Source organism: Anoplophora glabripennis, unplaced genomic scaffold (assembly GCF_000390285.2).
Source record: "Anoplophora glabripennis isolate ALB-LARVAE unplaced genomic scaffold, Agla_2.0 scaffold570, whole genome shotgun sequence".
In the NCBI taxonomy this organism is placed as follows: Eukaryota; Metazoa; Arthropoda; class Insecta; order Coleoptera; family Cerambycidae; genus Anoplophora; species Anoplophora glabripennis.
This window is the reverse complement of record NW_019416711.1, coordinates 45,572-70,382: the sequence shown is the minus strand read 5'-3', so window position 1 is coordinate 70,382 and position 24,811 is coordinate 45,572. Positions and strand designations below refer to the sequence as shown.

At 31.9% G+C, this 24,811-nt stretch overlaps 2 protein-coding genes across 3 annotated transcripts in view; one reads left to right on the top strand and one right to left on the bottom strand.

Moving 5' to 3' along the window:
- Positions 1–315: 315 nt before the first annotated feature.
- LOC108912081 (26S proteasome non-ATPase regulatory subunit 5) lies at positions 316–2,650 on the top strand. The gene is made up of 6 exons (XM_018717242.1): positions 316–519; positions 583–970; positions 1,076–1,328; positions 1,763–1,951; positions 2,004–2,297; positions 2,375–2,650. The coding sequence occupies exons 1-6, from the start codon at positions 338–340 to the stop codon at positions 2,566–2,568; spliced, it is 1,500 nt and encodes a 499-aa protein (XP_018572758.1). The 5' UTR covers positions 316–337; the 3' UTR covers positions 2,569–2,650.
- Positions 2,651–5,018: 2,368 nt separating this feature from the next.
- The window catches only part of LOC108912078 (nose resistant to fluoxetine protein 6-like), a 55,412-nt gene continuing 35,619 nt past the window's right edge, over positions 5,019–24,811 (bottom strand). Inside the window, exons 3-13 of one of the 2 annotated variants that reach the window (XM_018717237.1) lie at positions 21,798–21,959; positions 20,363–20,538; positions 19,579–19,721; positions 19,400–19,522; positions 17,287–17,457; positions 17,011–17,236; positions 16,417–16,582; positions 15,966–16,045; positions 6,758–6,983; positions 6,515–6,689; positions 5,019–5,941 (exon numbers count right to left, since the gene is read on the bottom strand). In XM_018717237.1, the coding sequence (XP_018572753.1) occupies positions 5,649–5,941; positions 6,515–6,689; positions 6,758–6,983; positions 15,966–16,045; positions 16,417–16,582; positions 17,011–17,236; positions 17,287–17,457; positions 19,400–19,522; positions 19,579–19,721; positions 20,363–20,538; positions 21,798–21,959 (1,941 nt within the window). In that variant the 3' untranslated portion in view covers positions 5,019–5,648. The remainder of the gene's footprint in view (positions 5,942–6,514; positions 6,690–6,757; positions 6,984–15,965; positions 16,046–16,416; positions 16,583–17,010; positions 17,237–17,286; positions 17,458–19,399; positions 19,523–19,578; positions 19,722–20,362; positions 20,539–21,797; positions 21,960–24,811) is intronic. The other variant, XM_018717238.1, reaches the window with a different exon arrangement.

Genomic DNA, 24,811 nt, shown 5'->3' with positions numbered 1-24,811 from the left:
GTTGAAGAATAATACCTATACAGATTGAAATAAAATTATCGAAATGAACATTTTTATTTCTAAAGAGACAAGAATTTTCCTTTGATACTACCAAGAATCGAAAGAACACATATACGACTGGAATACGCCTTTTCAATGTGCATTGTCCTGCGTGTTGCGTTTTTATATTTTCAGTTTTCACTCTTGACTTCTTTCTTATCCATGGAGACTATTCTTATCTATGGACTTCTTGACACCTTGACAGACAGATTGTTTCTGTGATCTGTGATCTGTGACAGACTGGATAGTTCATCATAGAAAACTTAAATACTATATTTTCTATGCAGTTCTTTTAAAAATGGCATCGCGTGAAGAGTGGTGCGCCGAAAAACTAACAAAACTTTTAAAAGAAGACTTAAGAATATCAACGTTAAATGAAATTAGGGATCATCTTACTTCAGTTCCTCAAAATGAAGCATCTAGAACTGCAAATCTCCTGGATTTGCCTTTGGTTTTCGATTGTTTAAATGATTCAAACACGTAAGTTTTTTTTCTAACCTAAAAAGTGCTGCGTCAACTTAAACATTATATTTAATTTTTTAGGGAACAAATTGATTTAGCATGTGAGGTCCTCTCCCTTTGCATGAATAATCTAAATCTAGGTGAAAGCACAAATAAATACAGTCTTCCACTAGAAAGAGCACTAAATCATCCCTATAATGCTGTTAAGCTTATGGCATTGAAGGAAATAGATCGAAATGTCTCAAATGAAGAATCATTAATAAATATATGTAAAAGAGTCTCGTTATTAAGCAACATAATAAGATGTATTGGCGACAGTGATATAACTGTAGCAAAGGAAGCTTGCGACATAATTGTAAAGTTAGGACTCTTCTCCACGGGATTAAAGCAGCTTATATCAAACGATGTGATGACAGTTCTCCATGAAGTTATGTCGATTAGTGAGGTGGTTCGATTAAGAGTTTATGAAGTAAGATATATGTGACATTATAGCAATAAGTACCAACCTGTGATTAGTTAAATTGAAATAGTTTGTCATATTTATTTTTTATTAAGGGTTACTGTATTTTATTAGGTGGTTGTTAACATATCTAAAGACTCGGAAGAAAACTTTACTCATTTAAGTTCAACTGGATTAATAGCACAGATATTTGAGGAATTAGACAGCAATGATGTTTTACTGAGAATGAATGTTGTCGAGTTATTGACACAACTTGGTTTGAGTAGGCATGGATATAACTATTTGGAACATAACGGCATCTTAAGCAAATTGTTTGGTTTCATAGATGACAATGAGGATCCTACGCTAGTCCAAATTTGTGAACCAGGTAAGCTATATTTATATTTTCTTTTTTTATCTTTACATTTAGTGGCTCCATCGGAGAGAGAGGCATATTAGTTACAACTACTGATAATGACCCGCTTTGCAGGAATGCAAACTTGTGTTGAATATTAACACTGAATAATTATTAGGACAAGTTTAGATAGTGTTTTGTAATTGGGATAAAGCATATTACGGTTCTTATGATATTTGTTGAGATAGAATTCCAAGAAGACCCCTGCGTCACTTATTTGGAATTAACCGCATTTGACGCATCAGGTAGAAAGGCATTGGTGGGGTGGCGTTCGCTGTATTAACTGTGTTTTGCAGTTACGAAAGTGTGTTTCTTCATAATTTAACTTGGAATTCCATCTTAACAAATATTGTACGGACTGTATCTTGACAGCATGTTATGTTATGGTGATTTTTCATGAAATTTAGGTATTTTAAAATTCTTTGGTCATATGGCGAACTGGAAGCCCATTGAATTACTCTCAAAATATCCAAAATTTTTCGACAGATTATTTTCTAACATTGAAAGTGGAGACTTGATAATTGTTGGTGTATCATTAGATACGTTAGGGGTTATTGGACTTACGAATTCAGGAAAATGTGCCTTGCAATCCACAGGTACAGCTCAAACTAATTTTTTTAGAATCAATGTATATCTTAATTATTCTAGGAAACAAAATGACTTATGCCATTAAAACTATTGTTAAACTGCTAACTTCTTTTCCGACTGAAGTAAGGTTAAGGGCATTGAATTGTCTTGAAAATCTGTTAGCCGTCGAGGAGCAAAAAAATGATATAATGCAAATCACTCGAAGGTGGTATGGACTATTTGGGGATGATCCGATGGAGATAATTTTAAGATATGCCAAAAATCCATTCTCTGAAATAAAATTATCTGGGCTAGGCATTTTACGTGTCATCGCTGACCAGCAGTGGGGACAAGAGGAAATAAGAAATACACCAGGTTAGAATATGTATAAAATTATTAACGATGAAATAACCTATTTCAAATTAAATAACACAAAATTTGGTAATTTTTAGGTCTAGTAGAGTTTCTACTTGATCGTAACATAGAGACTGTAAAAGAGGGTAAGGAAGCAAAGTATGAAATAGTGAAAGTATTGTCTAATAGCACGGTTTTCGACCAGTCGACTCTAAAAACTTTCCAGGACTTTGTGAAAGAAGGACCATTCTATGTTCACGCTGTTACTGAAGTGGCCTTTGAGAATGAATAATATCCGTGATTTGGCATTTGTTTATTTATTACTTAACATTTATTATAGTTTAAGCAATAAATGGTATTTTTCATTTTCTTAAGATGCATATAATTGAACCCAATATAATCCAACTTTTCTACAAGGTTTGATCAAAAAGTAACGGGAATTCTCAAATTGCGCGTGTTGTACAGTGTCTATCAAGTTGATTTTTTTTGTGGATCAGTGATCATATCAAATATAAATAGTGACAAGGTTAGTAGATCTCCAGTTTCAGAGTAACTTCTGAAGAAGAGAGCGATGTGCCTCTCAAAACATCAAAAGTTGTAAATCAAAGACATGGCAACGAGCACGGAAATCATTCAATCATTAACGACAGCCACGAAAGCCTACAAATAAAATTTGACACACAAATAAACATAACGCCACTTTTAATTTGCGTTTTTTAATTACTCTCCATTTTAAGCAAAACCGTACTAAAAACTGTTGAAACTTGCCAAACTCGACGAGCCATGTTAATCGCACAGGAAAGTGTACAGTGATGCATTTGGACTACCAGTCTTTTCGTCTTGCGTAACATGGCACAGGCTAAAACCGCTCGATTATTAGAGCATTATCATTTTTAGCTACCACTTTTTGAACGCCACGCCATTCTTTCTGAGAAAATTTACGATACCTGTTAAACCTCGTATAAATGACATACAAATGAAGTGTTAATAAATTATTAATAGTCCACAGTACACGCTCCCCCTAGAAAGTTGATTACCACATACTTTATAACTCGTGAGGAGCTTCGTTTTAACAAGTCTACCACACTTTTCCTCTGCGACTTTCCTCCGCTTTTTCACTCGGAAAAGTCCAAAAACATGGCAATTTCCCGGGGTCTTGAAAAGTCCAGACCATATCTTTTTTTTTTAGTTTAAGTTACTGGAAATTTTGTTGCAAATGTCGATTTAAATTTGTCCGACAGAAATTCTTTCGACATTGACGTGTCTACCGGCCGAAACATGCCAAAATGACGTGGTATTGAAAATTAATTACCACATAGGTAATTTTTAGTAAAATTAATTGTAAATTGTTAATTCAGTCAAAAAGTATTGTTGTTCGACAAATTTCAAGCCGCGTTTTTTCAGTCCGACAGCTGGAAATCGAAATTTTCACGGGGTATGATAAATCGATTACCACATATTTAATTTTCTTTTTTTCCACTTTTAAATTTACTTTAAAAGAGTGTTATAAGTGTCCGATGATTTAATGTCCGCAAATTATTAAAAAATCAATAAATCAATAATCGAGATGAAATTTAATTTTTTCACTCCAAAAATTTCATATTTATAAATGGTTATTAATTATTATTATGTAAATTATTATTTGTTTCAAATAAATAATTATAATATTGCTTATTTTATGCTTAAAAATGTAAAAGTTATAAACAAATGAAGCTATTTTCTCGTATAATACTTTAAAAGTTCCCGCCTCATGTTACTTTCATGAGTAGTAGCAACTACAAGAGGTTTAGTAGTAAACCAGTATAGTACAATCATGGGCAACTTAGTCACCACCATCCGAGCGATTCTCTTTCTATTTTGCCCCACTTCAAATTCTTGGGGCGTATTGACATTACAAAGGGCTTCGTTAATAAGTTAAAGGAGGAAAGATTTACTAGAAAGAGCTAGCTAGCTCAATCGCATTCTGATTTCAATATAAATAAGGCGAGATTTACAATTACAAGAATAAAACGAAAAATATATATGTATATATTTATATGGAATTTTGCATAACACATGAAAATATCTTATTAGAAATTATAAATACGTGCACATTTTTTACGAAATTTTTTTCATCTTTTTTTGTCGGACTGACGATTTGTGGATATATTTTTGTCGGACATTACAATTTTTGCTTATAAAAAACACTTTTCTGTCGAGTGTTTTATCATACCCCGTGAAAATTCCGATTTCCAGCTGTCCGACTGAAAAAACATGGCTTGAAATTTGATGGACAACAATACTTTTTGACTGAATTAATTATTTACAATTAATTTTACTTAAAATTACCTACGTGGTAATTGATTTTCAATACCCTGTCATTTTGGCATATTTTGGCCGGTAGACACGTCAATGTCGGAAGAATTTCTCAAATTTAAATCGGCATTTGCAACAAAATTTCCAGTAACTTCAGCTAAAGAAAAGGATGTGATCTTGACTTTTCAAGACCCCGGGAAATTGCCATGTTTTTGGACTTTTTCGAGTGGAAAAGCGGAGGAATCGAGAAAAGTCGCAGAGGAAAATTGTGGTAAACTCGTCAAAACGAAGCTCCTCACGAGTTATAAATAATATATGTTAAATTAAAAATGCATATTTTTAATAAATTTTATTTATTTTCACATTTTCCTAAGAAAGAACAATTATTTTAAAATAAAAATAAAGAACATTAAAAAAAATAAGTACAAACTATTGTAATGCCTTTGGCTTATTAATATTAACGTGCAGGATAATATCCTTAATAGAAATACTGTAACAGTGGTATAAAATAAAATTTTAATTTAGTTACAAAAATCAAGAAATAAATACATTTATTTCTCAGTATTTTTGTTTAAACAGTAGAAGTTTTTAAGATTGTCTAAGAAGAACTTCGAAAAGTTAATATTGTCCATTTATAAGTTCATTCTATGGTTTCTTTACATGTTTGTGACCCTGTATAAATCAGTTTTTGAGTTTTTATTTTGTTTTTACTAGATCTCCAGTATAATATAGTGAGAAGGAAAGAAAAGGACCATATTACTAAATGTTTTATCAAGTACATATTCTTATATTTCTAATAAATGTTTAATATTTTAAGGAATTAAATTTAGGATTTATAAACAAAACTCAAAACATGTAACAAAAATTCAGCAAACAGTTGTATCAGTCTGTTTCCATGTTTTTAACTACACAACACCTCTTACAAACAATACTCGCACACCACTATTTGTATATTAATACTAAGTGGCAAGAAAATTTAACAGTATCCTATTTCTTGCTTCATTACACACTTGCACACATTCACAGCAAAGGAGAGAATAAATATATACAAAATTACAATTAATTACAACATATCTTTCAAGACGGTGATGCGGCAGATTGACTTTTCTTGATTGCCACCACTTTTGATATTATTCTAAGCATCGACACAACAGGTGCTTCGAATGCGACTGAAAGTAAGAAAGATATTGCATATGAGGCTACGACTTGCCCCATGTAGATAACTAATGTTACGATGGTGCCTAAATGGAGTGGGCTGTCCATGCTCATTACCATCACTCTTATTATTATGGGGTGGAGGAGGTACGCACAGTATGTCACTCTGCTGAATGGGTAGAGGATTGTTGCCGATAGTATTTTGTTTACGATACCTGCAAATAATTTATACAAAAATTAATATAATTTTGGTATATGAAGTGTTACAAATTTTATTAAAGCTTTGATTAAAGAAATCCAGATCAATCAAATTATTTTAGTAAAAATTAAAGATATACATTTTATTATACACATATGTGTGTGGTGGGTTGCAGTAATTTGCATTTGTAAATATTCACTGATCTAATAAATACAGAAAGGAAACTATTCCCATTGATATTAGCCATATTACCCATTGAATTTTAATTAAAATCCTTTTACGAAAGTGCTTCAAATATGTTAGAATCAGTTTCATATTTCAGTTTATTAATCTTTAATTTAATATTCCATTTCTAATATAACTACGTAACTGTTGCACTGCAGCATTATACAATATTTTTTTTAACGTACTGCTGCTGTCTACATTAAAAATAAATTTTTTACACCATATGCACTTTCCAATTAAATACAAAGCCACTACTAGTGTGACTTTAAATTATTGTAATAGATAAACAACTCTCCATTATTCTCTCGTAGAAATTGACAAAAATGTTTTGCACTGCTTTATAACTAATTAAAATCAGTATTACCTCCATAACCAGTGCAACATGCCACAACAATCCAGGACAATCCTACAGCCCAAGCAGAATGACTAAGGGCACTGTACGCAGCACCAGCTGAAGGGGTGAGACGTGTTTCGTATAAACCATAAACAAGTGAGAGTAAACATGCTACAGATGCTGTCCAGCCAACTGTAACGCTCAGCTAAAACAATAATTATTTTGAAAAAAAAACAAATGTACACATACAAAATTGTTTCTTTAAGGCCCTACCTTTGACATACGTATCCTACAGTTTTTCTTAAAAAGCAGCCACCCCGTGCACATGCCTATCAGGTAGGGCCCCAACCTAGTCCAAGGCTTGTCATAGATTTTATCAAAAAGTGCCAAGGGGTCGTCAGATCCAGGCATATGTCTGTTGCTGTAGGCTATATATCCAGTTGTCATCCAGGAACTTGCCAGGAAAACCACTAGCAATGCAGCAGCACTTTTAAAATGACTAAAAGGAATTATATATTTTTTAATGAAAACATTTATAGTACTTATTTATTTATGTAAAATTTCAAAATTGAAACTTGTACAAACGCATATGCAGGGTATTAGAAGTTTGACTGCCTTAATTTTAATAGATGATAGAATACATTAAAATTAACAAAAAAAACCTAATATGACCTGGGTCCTAAACTCAACCATTTCCGAGAAAAAAATTATCAAAATCTCCTACTTGTACAAAAGTTCGATTAATTAAGGAATATTGTCATAACTGCGCGCATAGAATACCATAAAATACAATGTTTATCACTTTTTTAAACTTCTTTATGCTTAATTCCAAAAGATAATTAGCGTTGTAATAAATTTAAAATTCGATAAAATTCATATCGAACAAGGTAGCTACTAAGCGCGCGCGCCATTATTCTATGGCTAGAAATTGGCCTCAATGATTTGGGAACGAGGAGGATTATCCCTCTTTATCCTGCCTCATCTCGTGTAGGCCTGGACAGCCTTCGTAGGTGGGCCCCATCCGTCGTCTACCCCGACCGCAAATGCGGCCGGTGTAGGCGCTTTGTGGGACCTCCTTTTGTCCTGGCTGGGCCCCGCCGGCTAGGGCCCTTTCTTCTGGCGCTCTTCTTGCTTCGCCGGCTCGTCTGTGTAAACCCCGGGGGTAGTGTCATGTTTATGTGTGGTNTTGCCACCACTTTTGATATTATTCTAAGCATCGACACAACAGGTGCTTCGAATGCGACTGAAAGTAAGAAAGATATTGCATATGAGGCTACGACTTGCCCCATGTAGATAACTAATGTTACGATGGTGCCTAAATGGAGTGGGCTGTCCATGCTCATTACCATCACTCTTATTATTATGGGGTGGAGGAGGTACGCACAGTATGTCACTCTGCTGAATGGGTAGAGGATTGTTGCCGATAGTATTTTGTTTACGATACCTGCAAATAATTTATACAAAAATTAATATAATTTTGGTATATGAAGTGTTACAAATTTTATTAAAGCTTTGATTAAAGAAATCCAGATCAATCAAATTATTTTAGTAAAAATTAAAGATATACATTTTATTATACACATATGTGTATGGTGGGTTGCAGTAATTTGCATTTGTAAATATTCACTGATCTAATAAATACAGAAAGGAAACTATTCCCATTGATATTAGCCATATTACCCATTGAATTTTAATTAAAATCCTTTTACGAAAGTGCTTCAAATATGTTAGAACCAGTTTCATATTTCAGTTTATTAATCTTTAATACTGCTGCTCTCTACATTAAAAATAAACTTTTTACACCATATGCACTTTCCAATTAAATACAGAGCCACTACTAGTGTGACTTTAAATTATTGTAATAGATAAACAACTCTCCATTATTCTCGCGTAGAAATTGACAAAAATGTTTTGCACTGCTTTATAACTAATTAAAATCAGTATTACCTCCATAACCAGTGCAACATGCCACAACAATCCAGGACAATCCTACAGCCCAAGCAGAATGACTAAGGGCACTGTATGCAGCACCAGCTGAAGGGGTGAGACGTGTTTCGTATAAACCATAAACAAGTGAGAGTAAACATGCTACAGATGCTGTCCAGCCAACTGTAACGCTCAGCTAAAACAATAATTATTTTGAAAAAAAAACAAATGTACACATACAAAATTGTTTCTTTAAGGCCCTACCTTTGACATACGTATCCTACAGTTTTTCTTAAAAAGCAGCCACCCCGTGCACATGCCTATCAGGTAGGGCCCCAACCTAGTCCAAGGCTTGTCATAGATTTTATCAAAAAGTGCCAAGGGGTCGTCAGATCCAGGCATATGTCTGTTGCTGTAGGCTATATATCCAGTTGTCATCCAGGAACTTGCCAAGAAAACAACTAGCAACGCAGCAGCACTTTTAAAATGACTAAAAGGAATATATTATACATTTTTTTGCTGAAAACATTTATAGTATCTTTTTATGTTAAATTTCAAAATTGAAACTTGCACAAGCAAACTACAAAAGCATCAAATTTAAAGTCATACCTAAAGAAATACAAAATATAATTCATAATTTTATTACCTTGCTGCCAAAATAAGCATTATTGCTCCTATAATATAGAACTGAGTGTCGTCTGACAAATACCAACTCCATAACATGCACTGGAAAGAAAAAAATGGGATTTAAAAAAAAAGAATTAGATATTTTTAGTTGGAATGGTTTTTTTAAATATATTTTTTTAACTCTGTTTTTAAATGTCGTAGATGTTAGTACTTAACTGGATTTAAACAGTTTTCTAATCAATTTTGATAGAAACGAATAATTTTTCTATAATTTTTGCCATGTTTATTGCTCATTTGTGGGCGGAGCGATCTCGATCGAGACGCAAACTTATTTGTGACGGTCTGTACTTTTATAACTGTTAGACGAAAAAATGAACGTAACACATTATTTACCTCTGCTTGTTGAAATAGTGGTTATATTGAAAATGACTTACCATTTCTGGTGCTGGGAACAAAGTATTAATATACAACACATTCCTCCACCAATAATTTGGACAATTCACGTGATCCATAGCTGGAGGTTCAAACACAGAATTGTAATAGAACCATTTCATAGAAACTTCAACAACTCCTATAGTGAAGAGGTATGGTGCAGTTAACCTAATGCAAAAAACTATTATTTTATAATATGTATTAACATATACATATTATTTGTGTTACTTTAACAATTACTTGACCCTCAAATCATCAAAATCTAGAAATAATCAAGAATGGGAACAAGGCAAACAGAAGAGAAAGATCTTAATTTGATAGATGGTAAAAGAAATAGAAAAAAATAAAACAAAATAACACGTTTTGTAGTTGATAGAATTTGATCCCTTTTGGAAAAGACCTTGAGGATAAATCAAGCATGAAATCCATAATTTTTTTCATCTAAAATAAAGAGGTACAACAAAAATATATTGCCAAATCACGAATAAGAATTAGAAATAAATAAATTTCTACCATAGATAAAAGGAGAATATAAGAAAAGTGTATCAAGTATTTCAAATAATTTTTTAAATGAACATAATATGCATCGTGCTTACCTAGCAAATCTGTAGCCGATCAGTCCTACGAAATGTAGCAGTCCCGCCATAAGTCCGCTCTTCCCATTGGTCAAAGGATCAAGTTTTCCTTTCGCATTGCTTCTGAAATAAAGGAAAGACACCAACAATCCGCTCGTGAAGAAGAAGGTGTCTACACTGAAAGTCCCATTTGATATGGTTTGGAACATAAACTCTTTCTCCACTACCTTTCTGTATTCCATATTATCTAAAATGAAGATTTTAAACCCAAAATATTATGCGATTGTCTTTACGTACCTGAATATTTAAAAGCGATGATACAGGTGTGCCCTAATATGACCCAAGCCATACTGATTGCTTTTAATCCATGTAACACCGGAATGGTGTCACTACCAACTGTTTGGTCGCAGATAGACTTTAGGTTTGCTTTTAAAGAAAACGATAGTAGGACTTCTTTTAGAATCATTCCTGAAAATTAAGATGGTCCAGAGTTTATACAGGAGTACATTTATAATAAATATGTGTTGGTGTAAGTTACAAAGAAAGGAGAGAAGATGCTAGAGATGCTGTTTTACCAAGAATTTACCACTCAGATACATTTCAAAAAGGAATATGCAGAGAATATTAAGGAAGTTATACAAAGGACATAAAAAAAATATGAGGGAATAACAGAATACGGAGAAACACTAGCGGAGAAGGGAGAAACTGGTGAATATTTTGAAAGTTAACATGCGAAAATGTTAAATTCAATTACAGCTTTGGTACCCTTGAAAATATCCTTTATGAATTGCTTCTTCATGAGGAAGTACTTTTTTAACCAAAAAATGCATCGGTATCGCAACTCTATCTTTTTTCTTACGAAACACTATATTTTCATAGTGTGTCCACAGTTAGAGTAAATAAAATGAACAACTTTTTTATACAGTGAAAAACATAGTGATAAAAAGTGTTGCTTGTATTTAAGATGAGGTTACCATGGAACAAGTTAACATCTCATGTCCAGAAAATTAAAAATCTGGAACTGTAAGAGTAAACTACATTTATATTTATCTACTTTTTCGAAATAATTTCATTAGGAACAGTTGTTCAGAATTAAAAGTTACGACATAATTCTCATTTACTGTAAAAAGGACCCACTTTATTTATTTACAAAAATTTATGTCAAAGAGCAAATGAAAATGTGGAAGAACTGAAAAGATTGCTTTTTCTATTTATAATTTTTCGACAGTTTTAAATATCAAAAAAGATATTATAGAATTTCAAGTTATTAAATTGGTTCACTTTATTTATTAAAAGACATGTTCACGAATACAACTGTTATGACTATTTTGCTCTTTTTTCACTCTTATAGAGAGCTATAGAACGAAACTTTCATCGACAGGTCATGTTTCCACTCTTCGATAAATGGCATTTGCGATATTGGAGTCTCAAAAATCCTTATTTTAGAATACCATGACAATATTTTAGAATAGTAAATGTTTGATCTTTTTATGAAATAATAGGACAATACTTCTTTGAAGATATCTACATCATGCAATGCGAACAGCAACCTGAATATACACCAAACGTTTTTCACTAATGAATTGGAAAGTTAATCACTGGCCTACCGCAATTATTTCCAGCAAAATGGTGGTCTGACACATTCTGCTGGGACCTGGTTACGGATACATTTCCTAATGTTTGGCCAATATAGTATGGACCATATCCATGGTTCCCAATGTATCCAGTTTTAACAATCATGGGCTTCTGGAACCGACTTAAACAAATTGTGTACAGAAAATCTTCGGACCATAACATCGACCAAATAAAACAATGCGTTAGAGAGAAGCTGCAGTCCATATCTTGAGAAGAGGTTAGCCGAAGTTCATTGCTTGTCATCAAATTTGTGTGGACATTGGTGGAAGTTTGTTGGAATAACATTTTATTATATTACATATTTTCTCCCATATTCACTATATCCTTTAAAATATTGCTGTACATTTTTGAACGTGTCTTTTTCTAAGTATAACTTTTTCGAAAAAGTAAAAATAAAGGCAGAGGACTCTTATGACATTTTTATATTCTCTAAATTTCTATGCACTTCTATGCAGAAAATAAAAAAGTGTTTCCTCTTGTTCACTCTGTATAGATACTGTATATTCAGAAACTGTACTATATAGTAGGTGTGATCAAAATAATGTGCCAATAATGTATTGGACGATGATTTAATTTGTTACAGATTACTGTAATCGCTTTCTAACACTTATGGCACATTTTTGGCCACATGTCTTAAATTACAGCCACAGACATATCAAATCTTATCCCTTTAATTCTGAGAAAATTTCTAAGGAAATTTATAAAAATATAGGTTATTTTGTAATCAAACATAAAGTTGCTAGCTATATATAGCTGTCTGCAAAAACAAAGTTCCAGTCGAACGTAACATTTTCATGATCTTATGCATTTTTGTGAGCAATAAATAATATTTCGCTTTTTCACTAAGATAGATGTGTATTATAATTAACATCAAGTTAGAAATCACTAAAAAATCGTTCTAATAGTAAAAAATAGTATTATCTTATTATTATTAACTCTAACTTTAATGAAAGGGGAAAATTTTATTTTCTTTGTAAACAGTCACCACGTCAATTTTATTCCTAATATTGATTATATTATACATCATTTTTTACGGAATTTACTTTTCTTTCATAATGACATTAGTAGATTAATTTCCTTGCTACAAAGCAGACGCTTAAAACTGATTTAATACTATTAATACACACACTGTTAAAAGCACCATCTCCACCAAGTTATTGCTAGTTGCGAAACAGAAATCAAGAAATACATACTTATGGGCGATTCGCGTGATCGTGAAGAATTATTATTACCAATATTAATCTGCGATTGAAGATGGTCATCACCGTTGATACAAACTTCGTTGTTGTTGTTTACCACATAAAGACTGCACTTTCCTGTAAGAATAAATTATTATTAAGAATTTTTGAAAAGTTAATATTGTGAAAAGTACCGTTTTTAGTTTTTATATCAGGCATGCTCATGTCCAATTTTGTGCTGAAGTGTGAGTTCTTATTCCTTTTTTTCTGATGTCCCAGGTATAAGTCGAAAAGTGTTGCTATGACCAAAAGAACGACAACGATGCTGGTGACGACACTAAAATGCAATTCGAATTTAGGTGTGTAATTTATAAAAAAGTAACTACATACTCAAAAAATTTTTTAAAAATATCATTGGAGGTACAAATCTTTTCTTTACTAAGTTTACTTGGAAAGAGTTTGCATTTCTGCACAAACTGCATTGCTCTAACGAAAAATTTGAGGTATGAAAGATTTTATGACAAAAGGTATTTATACATATGCATATGTTGTGAATTTTCAAATTTGAAAGCTGGAACAGACCAGCTGAAAGTCAAGATTTTAACACTAATTAAATTTTATTTTATTTCAATTATTGTACACAAGTTTTGGAACAATTATTTAATTATTTGGAATAAATGTAAACCATTTTTTTTATAAAGAAATACAAATTATTTAATTTTAAAAGTTAGCTAACCCAAAAAGTGAATTTCAGTTTACTGCATCCACGACACAATATATTCCTCTATTTATTTCCACGAAATATTTAAACAATAATTATATTCAATCTTGAAATTGGAAATATTTATTTGTACTTTCAAGTGAATCTGTGTGAATCGATATGTAACATTTTATATTAATAAATTAATAACCGATTTTTCAGTCATTAACTGGTAATTTCTATAGCGTAAAAAGGATAAGTATGTAGAATAGACTTACCAGAGAATTATGAAAGTCCTATCACCCCACATGTTATATCTATTATGTTCGGACTTAACAGCTTCTACCTTCACTGTAATCTTTTGGGAGGATTTCGAAGTCTCTTCCATCGTCCTTTTAACATCTTCGTCGGTACATTTTAAAGGCAAACATAGTCCAAAGTGTAAAATTCTCTCCTGAAACAAGCACCTACCATTTTGATTGATTTTTTCACTCTTACATGATTTCTGAGATTTCTAGTAACAAATTTGTTTTTTGATCATGAAACAGGATGTTCAAGAACTTGAAAATTATTTTTAAAGATAACTTTATCTGTTATAAATACGACATAAATGACGAGGTAGAAAAATAAAATAAAATAAATAAATACCTTATAATAAATTAATTAATTATATAAAAAAGTATTTATATTAGGAACTGTAGTTATCTAATAGTCTACGATGCAGCTTCAGTGAGAAATAATATCGACATTAACTTATCATACACTTATTTTTTTTAAATATCCGCAGAAAAAAAGCATAGAGGATTTAAGTCCAAAGAACGAAAAGATCGCGGTACTGGACCATGAAAAATACATCGACAAATACTTGTAGAATTGGTAAATTATTTTTTAAAAAGTTCAAATATGGTCCAGTCAGGCGGTTTGGTAACACAAAGTAACACAAAAGAAAACCCTAATAAAAAATTACACGGAAAAAAGATTGTCATGAGAATTCAACCAATTGTTTCTAAAATCACGACAGCAACAAATTGTATCGTAAACATTGTTTGAAAATTTGGGAAAATCTGCAATTTGTTGGTAATAATTTCACAATTGTAAAAATAATCACAATATAAATGTCGAATTTTTACACAATTCGTGACAATGTTTTTTCCATGTACGAGTAACATAATAGACCCACCCAAAATCAAACAAACTATGCCTCAACTTAAGAATTGCCATTAAAGTCACTTGTCTTCAAAGTAATTTCCTCAATAATCAGATGACTATAACGCGACTTTAAAGTTCTTAACACATTGAAAACTTCAATCGTAACTTTTACATTAAATAGATTAAAGTAACAGACACTTTAAAAAAAATATGTTACCCAAACAATGCAAAAATTGCTCTGAAGTGGCCAAACTACCATCTGTGCTAATTAGTTTCTAACTTCGCCATCTATTTACTGACATNTGTGTGTGTGTGTGTCGTTGTCTTCGTTTCTTGATCCTGGCTGTCTCTGAAACAGAAAAGGTTAGCGGGCAGGGGGGGGGTCATTGGGGTGGTCACCCGGGGTCAAAAAGTTGGTGTCTAGGTCTTTTGTGTTTGTCGGTCACGTCGGGTACGTAGTCAACGGCTTGCCTGAGGAGGTAGCTACTAAGCTATTCACCAATACACATTCAGTTGGTATCTGGAATTCGACCGTATCGGAGTGTTTTTTGCGTACCACTATTTCCTTTTTTGGGGTGTTTTCCAACGAGTGCGGGAATATTGGATTCGAAGGTGTCGTGCATGCATAGAAAATGGTGGTGGACGTTTTGATCATATGTTTGTAGTTTGTTTTATACTTGTGCGTTTAAAAATTACTGAATTTTGCTTTTTGGTAAGTACCTAAATTATTTTTGATACAAATGATTATTTGGATGACGTGAATCTTTGGGTACTTTAATTACATATTTTTCAAATTCATAGTTTGATTAAAAGTTAAGTTCCTGTTTTAAGAGATTCATAATTACTAAAATTCGAGTTAAAATTTAAGCACAACACCATCTTTGTACTACAAAATCGATACATTTTATTTTATTTAAAAACTGTAAAACAATTGTCTTGAAATTTACTAAATATTTCAAAATAATAGCTGTTTACATTTTTTCCGTTGGACAAGTCTGCCGCGTGCACACGTGGTATGCATCAGCTGTGTAGCGTTTGGTTAAGCGCTGTTGTCACGTTGTGATGAAACTCCCCAATATTAATACTCACTGTATTTTGAAAACTGTTAATCTTACGCCCCTGTAATATACAACTTTTTTGTTCATTTATGATTACTTAAAGTAAAACTTCTTACACCCTGTATTTTAAACTAGTGAATTACAAAATATCAAATTTAAAGTCATTAAACAAATCCAGAAAACAATAGATAATTTTATTACCTTGCTGCCAAAATAAGCATTATTGCTCCTATAATATAGAACTGAGTGTCGTCTGACAAATACCAACTCCATAACATGCACTGAAAAAAAGATGTATTATGAGGTTCTTAATAAAAAAAAAATAGATTTTTTGGTTTGAAAAGGTTGTTTTAAATAACTCTGTTCTCAAAAGTAATAGTTAGTAGGTACCTACTAATAGTTAGTAGTAACAGTTAGTACTGTTACTGGATTTGAAGTAAGTTTAAATCACTTTCCTAATAATTTTGTATAGAAATAAATAATTTTTCTATAATTTTTGACATATATCTATTGCTCATTTGTGGGGGAGCTATATCAGAGACAAACTTATTTGTGTCGGTCTGTACTTTTATAACTGTTAGACGAAAAAATGAACGTAACACATTATTTACCTCTGCTTGTTGAAATAGTGGTTATATTGAAAATGACTTACCATTTCTGGTGCTGGGAACAAAGTATTAATATACAACACATTCCTCCACCAATAATTTGGACAATTCACGTGATCCATAGCTGGAGGTTCAAACACAGAATTGTAATAGAACCATTTCATAGAAACTTCAACAACTCCTATAGTGAAGAGGTATGGTGCAGTTAACCTAATGCAAAAAACTATTATTTTATAATACGTATTAACATATACATATTATTTGTGTTACTTTAACAATTACTTGACCCTCAAATCATCAAAATCTAGAAATAATCAAGAATGGGAACAAAGCAAACAGAAGAGAAAGATCTTAATTTGATAGATGGTAAAAGAAATAGAAAAAAATAAAACAAAATAACACGTTTTGTAGTTGATAGAATTTGATCCCTTTTGGAAAAGACCTTGAGGATAAATCAAGCATGAAATCCATAATTTTTTTCATCTAAAATAAAGAGGTACAACAAAAATATATTGCCAAATCACGAATAAGAATTAGAAATAAATAAATTTCTACCATAGATAAAAGGAGAATATAAGAAAAGTGTATCAAGTATTTCAAATAATTTTTTAAATGAACATAATATGCATCGTGCTTACCTAGCAAATCTGTAGCCGATCAGTCCTACGAAATGTAGCAGTCCCGCCATAAGTCCGCTCTTCCCATTGGTCAAAGGATCAAGTTTTCCTTTCGCATTGCTTCTGAAATAAAGGAAAGACACCAACAATCCGCTCGTGAAGAAGAAGGTGTCTACACTGAAAGTCCCATTTGATATGGTTTGGAACATAAACTCTTTCTCCACTACCTTTCTGTATTCCATATTATCTAAAATGAAGATTTTAAACCCAAAATATTATGCGATTGTCTTTACGTACCTGAATATTTAAAAGCGATGATACAGGTGTGCCCTAATATGACCCAAGCCATACTGATTGCTTTTAATCCATGTAACACCGGAATGGTGTCACTACCAACTGTTTGGTCGCAGATAGACTTTAGGTTTGCTTTTAAAGAAAACGATAGTAGGACTTCTTTTAGAATCATTCCTGAAAATTAAGATGGTCCAGAGTTTATACAGGAGTACATTTATAATAAATATGTGTTGGTGTAAGTTACAAAGAAAGGAGAGAAGATGCTAGAGATGCTGTTTTACCAAGAATTTACCACTCAGATACATTTCAAAAAGGAATATGCAGAGAATATTAAGGAAGTTATACAAAGGACATAAAAAAAATATGAGGGAATAACAGAATACGGAGAAACACTAGCGGAGAAGGGAGAAACTGGTGAATATTTTGAAAGTTAACATGCGAAAATGTTAAATTCAATTACAGCTTTGGTACCCTTGAAAATATCCTTTATGAATTGCTTCTTCATGAGGAAGTACTTTTTTAACCAAAAAATGCATCGGTATCGCAACTCTATCTTTTTTCTTACGAAACACTATATTTTCATAGTGTGTCCACAGTTAGAGTAAATAAAATGAACAACTTTTTTATACAGTGAAAAACATAGTGATAAAAAGTGTTGCTTGTATTTAAGATGAGGTTACCATTTCATGTCCAGAAAATTAAAAATCTGGAACTATTATAAGGGTAAACTACATTTATATTTATCTACTTTTTCGAAAAAATGTCACTAGGAACAGTTGTTCAGAATTAAAAGTTACGACATAATTCTCATTTACTGTAAAAAGGACCCACTTTACAAAAATTTATGTCAAAGAGCAAATGAAAATGTGGAAGAACTGAAAAGATTGCTTTTTCTATTTATAATTTTTCGACAGTTTTAAATATCAAAAAAGATATTATAGAATTTCAAGTTATTAAATTGGTTCACTTTATTTATTAAAAGACATGTTCACGAATACAACTGTTATGACTATTTTGCTCTTTTTTCACTCTTATAGAGAGCTATAGAACGAAACTTTCATCGACAGGTCATGTTTCCACTCTTCGATAAATGGCATTTGCGATATTGGAGTCTCAAAAATCCTTATTTTAGAATACCATGACAATATTTTAGAATAGTAAATGTTTGATCTTTTCATGAAATAATAGGACAATACTTATGTATATGAAGATACCTACATGCAATGTGAACAGCTACCTGAATATGCGCCAAACGTTTTTCACTAATGAATTGGAAAGTTAATCACTGGCCTACCGCAATTATTTCCAGCAAAATGGTGGTCTGACACATTCTGCTGGGACCTGGTTTCGGATACATTTCCTAATGTTTGGCCGATATGGTACGGACCATATCCATGGTTCACTCTGTATAGATACTGTATATTCAGAAACTGTACTATATAGTAGGTGTGATCAAAATAATGTGCCAATAATGTATTGGACGATGATTTAATTTGTTACAGATTACTGTAATCGCTTTCTAACACTTATGGCACATTTTTGGCCACATGTCTTAAATTACAGCCACAGACATATCAAATCTTATCCCTTTAATTCTGAGAAAATTTCTAAGGAAATTTATAAAAATATAGGTTATTTTGTAATCAAACATAAAGTTGCTAGCTATATATAGCTGTCTGCAAAAACAAAGTTCCAGTCGAACGTAACATTTTCATGATCTTATGCATTTTTGTGAGCAATAAATAATATTTCGCTTTTTCACTAAGATAGATGTGTATTATAATTAACATCAAGTTAGAAATCACTAAAAAATCGTTCTAATAGTAAAAAATAGTATTATCTTATTATTATTAACTCTAACTTTAATGAAAGGGGAACATTTTATTTTCTGTGTAAACAGTCACCACGTCAATTTTATTCCTAATATTGATTACATTATATATCATTTTTTACGGAATTTCTTTTTCTTTCATAATTTTTTTCATTAGTAGATTAATTTCCTTGCTACAAAGCAGACGCTTAAAACTGATTTAATACTATTAATACACACACTGTTAAAAGCACCATCTCCACCAAGTTATTGCTAGTTGCGAAACAGAAATCAAGAAATACATACTTATGGGCGATTCGCGTGATCGTGAAGAATTATTATTACCAATATTAATCTGCGATTGAAGATGGTCATCACCGTTGATACAAACTTCGTTGTTGTTGTTTACCACATAAAGACTGCACTTTCCTGTAAGAATAAATTATTATTAAGAATTTTTGAAAAGTTAATATTGTGAAAAGTACCGTTTTTAGTTTTTATATCAGGCATGCTCATGTCCAATTTTGTGCTGAAGTGTGAGTTCTTATTCCTTTTTTTCTGATGTCCCAGGTATAAGTCGAAAAGTGTTGCTATGACCAAAAGAACGACAACGATGCTGGTGACGACACTAAAATGCAATTCGAATTTAGGTGTGTAATTTATAAAAAAGTAACTACATACTCAAAAAATTTTTTAAAAATATCATTGGAGGTACAAATCTTTTCTTTACTAAGTTTACTTGGAAAGAGTTTGCATTTCTGCACAAACTGCATTGCTCTAACGAAAAATTTGAGGTATGAAAGATTTTATGACAAAAGGTATTTATACATATGCATATGTTGTGAATTTTCAAATTTGAAAGCTGGAACAGACCAGCTGAAAGTCAAGATTTTAAAACTAATTAAATTTTATTTTATTTCAATTATTGTACACAAGTTTTGGAACAATTATTTAATTATTTGGAATAAATGTAAACCATTTTTTTTATAAAGAAATACAAATTATTTAATTTTAAAAGTTAGCTAACCCAAAAAGTGAATTTCAGTTTACTGCATCCACGACACAATATATTCCTCTATTTATTTCCACGAAATATTTAAACAATAATTATATTCAATCTTGAAATTGGAAATATTTATTTGTACTTTCAAGTGAATCTGTGTGAATCGATATGTAACATTTTATATTAATAAATTAATAACCGATTTTTCAGTCATTAACTGGTAATTTCTATAGCGTAAAAAGGATAAGTATGTAGAATAGACTTACCAGAGAATTATGAAAGTCCTATCACCCCACATGTTATATCTATTATGTTCGGACTTAACAGCTTCTACCTTCACTGTAATCTTTTGGGAGGATTTCGAAGTCTCTTCCATCGTCCTTTTAACATCTTCGTCGGTACATTTTAAAGGCAAACATAGTCCAAAGTGTAAAATTCTCTCCTGAAACAAGCACCTACCATTTTGATTGATTTTTTCACTCTTACATGATTTCTGAGATTTCTAGTAACAAATTTGTTTTTTGATCAGAAACAGGATGTTCAAGAACTTGAAAATTATTTTTAAAGATAACTTTATCTGTTATACGACATAAATGACGAGGTAGAAAAATAAAATAAAATAAATAAATACCTTATAATAAATTAATTAATTATATAAAAAAGTATTTATATTAGGAACTGTAGTTATCTAATAGTCTACGATGCAGCTTCAGTGAGAAATAATATCGACATTAACTTATCATACACTTATTTTTTTTAAATATCCGCAGAAAAAAAGCATAGAGGATTTAAGTCCAAAGAACGAAAAGATCGCGGTACTGGACCATGAAAAATACATCGACAAATACTTGTAGAATTGGTAAATTATTTTTTAAAAAGTTCAAATATGGTCCAGTCAGGCGGTTTGGTAACACAAAGTAACACAAAAGAAAACCCTAATAAAAAATTACACGGAAAAAAGATTGTCATGAGAATTCAACCAATTGTTTCTAAAATCACGACAGCAACAAATTGTATCGTAAACATTGTTTGAAAATTTGGGAAAATCTGCAATTTGTTGGTAATAATTTCACAATTGTAAAAATAATCACAATATAAATGTCGAATTTTTACACAATTCGTGACAACGTTTTTTCCATGTACGAGTAACATAATAGACCCACCCAAAATCAAACAAACTATGCCTCAACTTAAGAACTGCCATTAAAGTCACTTGTCCCTAAAAATCTCTATAAAGTATAAATAACACTAAAATGTGTCTTCAAAGTAATTTCCTCGATAATCAGATGATTATAACGCGACTTTAAAGTTCTTAACACATTGAAAACTTCAATCGTAACTTTTACATTAAATAGATTAAAGTAACAGACACTTTAAAAAAAATATGTTACCCAAACAATGCAAAAATTGCTCTGAAGTGGCCAAACTACCATTTGTGCTAATTAGTTTCTAACTTCGCCATCTATTTACTGACATTTGATAGTAATAGGACAAATAAATTAAACGATTTTTAATTTTTTCATGAATTTTATAGTACTATTTACTAAACGAAACGATTCCGAAATACTTATAGTCGTATTAAATGAACTATTTTTCTATTTTTTTTTTTGGAATTACCCTTACTTCCTCAAAATTTTTCAATTTTTCAACACCGTGTATTGCTCTTTATGTTATCCGAATCCTACAAACTTTATCACTTACCTCTGTGGTAAAACTAGAGTTCAAATGCAGTCTCAGCATAAAGAAAGACAACGGAAAAGGGGCTGAAGTGTAAATAGCTGGTCCAGAGTTATATCCCAATGGAGCACTAGGACTTTGTGGTTTTAGAGACACTGCAGCTGCTCGAGTGGATCTAGAATGGTTCTGAAAACGACATTTTTGATAAAAAAAAATAATCAAACATCTAAACTCAAAGGCATTGTCAGTGTAATAATTATTATTTTCATACAGCAGGCATGTATGTATGTATGTATGTCGGAGGGGTGGTGGAATTGTCTTCCACCACGGCACTTAGGTCTTATTAGGCCCCTTGTACACCCTCCTTCATTACTCGACTACTTTTCTTCGAGTACTACAGCAGGCATATTACGTATATTAGAACCAAACAAATGAAACGCTACTGTAAAAGTTATCTAATTGTTTCAAGCAAGCGAGTGAAGATTGTAAAAATTCATTAGAAGTACGAAGAGTGTGTAGATGAGAATGTGCGTAAATTACGTGGACTTTTCGGTAGAAGGAACGTCCGGAATGAAACAACTGTGAAAAATTTTAACAAACGGGTTCGGTTGCAGACAATTAAAAAACAGGCCGGCCTCGTATTGGCCGTTTAGCCGAAAATATTGCCACTGTGAGTGAAAGTGGATGGTGATTTTGTTCAGAAAATCATATTAAGCGACGAGGCTTATCTTAGTGGGTATGTGAACAAACAAAACTGTCGACTTTGGGGCAGAGACATTCCTAGGGTCGTTCATTAATGACCACTGTATCCCCAAAGATTGACGGTGGTGTGTATTTTGCGCTGGTGGATTGGTCCATTCTTTTTTGAAAACGAGGCTGGCAACGCAGTGACAGTCAATGGAATTTTAATAACGAATAAAAGTTAAAGTTGTTTTATTTTTAACCATTATTGAAAAAAATGTTTGTTACAACTATACCTACTTATAATAAATTATGAACTACTCTGAGTGGTATTTTAGTGGATAATTATGCCAATCAGCTTTTTACTATGTGACATGGTTCTTTAGTTATTGTTTCATGAATATTATAATTAATTCCATCTTTTTTATTTGTAAGGGTCAAATATCACATTTACTTTTATATTTCCAGGATACACAATCATTGCTCCACTAATACAATTTTAATTATTCAATATCGGGAAATCAATTATCAGACAAAGGCTTAATCTAAGTGGTATTAACAGTAATACGCGATGTAATACTTTAATTAGTGTTACCTACCTAAAGTATACTAATAAATATTTATAAGTATAATTTGTTGAAAATGTGCCAGTCACACCTACCGACTTATTAAAAAAAATTATAGCGTTTTGTTACATAATCAAGTGAAGTGAAACTAATTAAGTTTACAGTCTTTTTTAATCAGAGCAAAATAATAAAGAAGTGTTATCACCGATATCGGTGCTCATACACATATCGGTGTCAAGTTTAACTTGGGGCAATTGAATGAATATCCTTTAGTTATTGAATGAATGTTAATGAAAATATATATCCTGTATGTCGAAAAAAGTCTGAAGGATATACACGCTGGGACATTTTTCAGAAACATGAGGCAGCAAAATGTTAACTACGGAAGTTATGCAATAAAAACCATTAAAGAAACCATGCTTTATTATTTTAGATATATGTATAGGTTTATTGAATTATATCTAAAATAAAAATTGAAAATTATTTGTTCAAATATTATTAACCATTAACCAATACAAACGCACATACCTGATATATTGAAATTTTTAGATAATGCAATATTTCAAAGAAATATCTTGTATTCTTGTTGCTCACTTGACGACCACAGCAGATAAGATCTTACTTACTGTCTCTGCAAAATGAGCCTTTGTGCGATTAAAAATCTTAAAAAGTAAGAAGTTATCGTCAAAAAAATAAACACGTGTATAGGTGATAATTTTAAGAAAATTTAGGTCAAACAAGAATTTTGAAGCATTTAGATCTTTTTTGTATATACAGGGTGTTCGGAAATTCCGTTCGAATAATTCTAGGGGTGATTCTACATGTTAAACTATGAAGAAAAGTTCATATGAATATAGGTCCGCAAATGCGTCATAAGGTTGCTATGGCGATTCAAAGATTGCACCGGGATATAGGTTTTATTTTATATCTCTGGAACCGTTTCAGATAGCCATCTGAATTTTGGCATATGTATTGCCTTTAATAGTAGGTACCTTTCAGTGTTTTTACTAAATTATTATTTTAATCAGGGGCGTACCGACAGGGGAGGCCTCGATTTAATTTGTTCACATTTTTATTAAACGTCATATTTTTGCAGTTTTCTTTAGAAATTCTGATTCCGCGGTATAAATGACATAAAAAAGGTATTCTTGTAGAAAACCTGTCAGGCTAGCCGTTTTCGAGAAAATACTCTCCAAAGAAAATAGTGCATGCATGGTCGCCCAATAATAAAAATTTCTACATCAAAGTAGGCTTATGTCGGTGCTAAGTTGAAAATGGAAAAAGGTCAAATTACTGTAGTTACGGTAAACGAATTTGACATAAGGTTTAAAAATAAAGTTTATTCGATTATTATTGTGTTAATAACAGTGTAATTGAAAAAAATCATTGTTCTCGTCTTTCAAAAAATGCCGGAATACTCTTTTGCTGAAATGGCCGACATGCACTTCATGTATGGCAAAGCAAACGGTTGTGCTTTGGAAGCTCGGAGGTTGTACCAAGAAACTTTTCCAAATCGCCAGCTTCCTTCTGATAAACTGTTCAGCAGTTTACATCAGAGATTAAGAGAAACTGGTAATTTTACGCCAAATAAGAGAGATTGTGGACGAAACCGTACTACCCGAACGGCGCAGACAGAGGAAATTGTTCTACAACAGATTGAAGCTAATCCAGGTAGTAGCACCAGAAGAATTTCAGTACAAACGAATATTCCCAAAAGTGTTGTATGGGAAATTTTACACGAGGAACTTTTGTATCCATACCATTTGCAAAGAATTCAAGCGCTAAAACCTC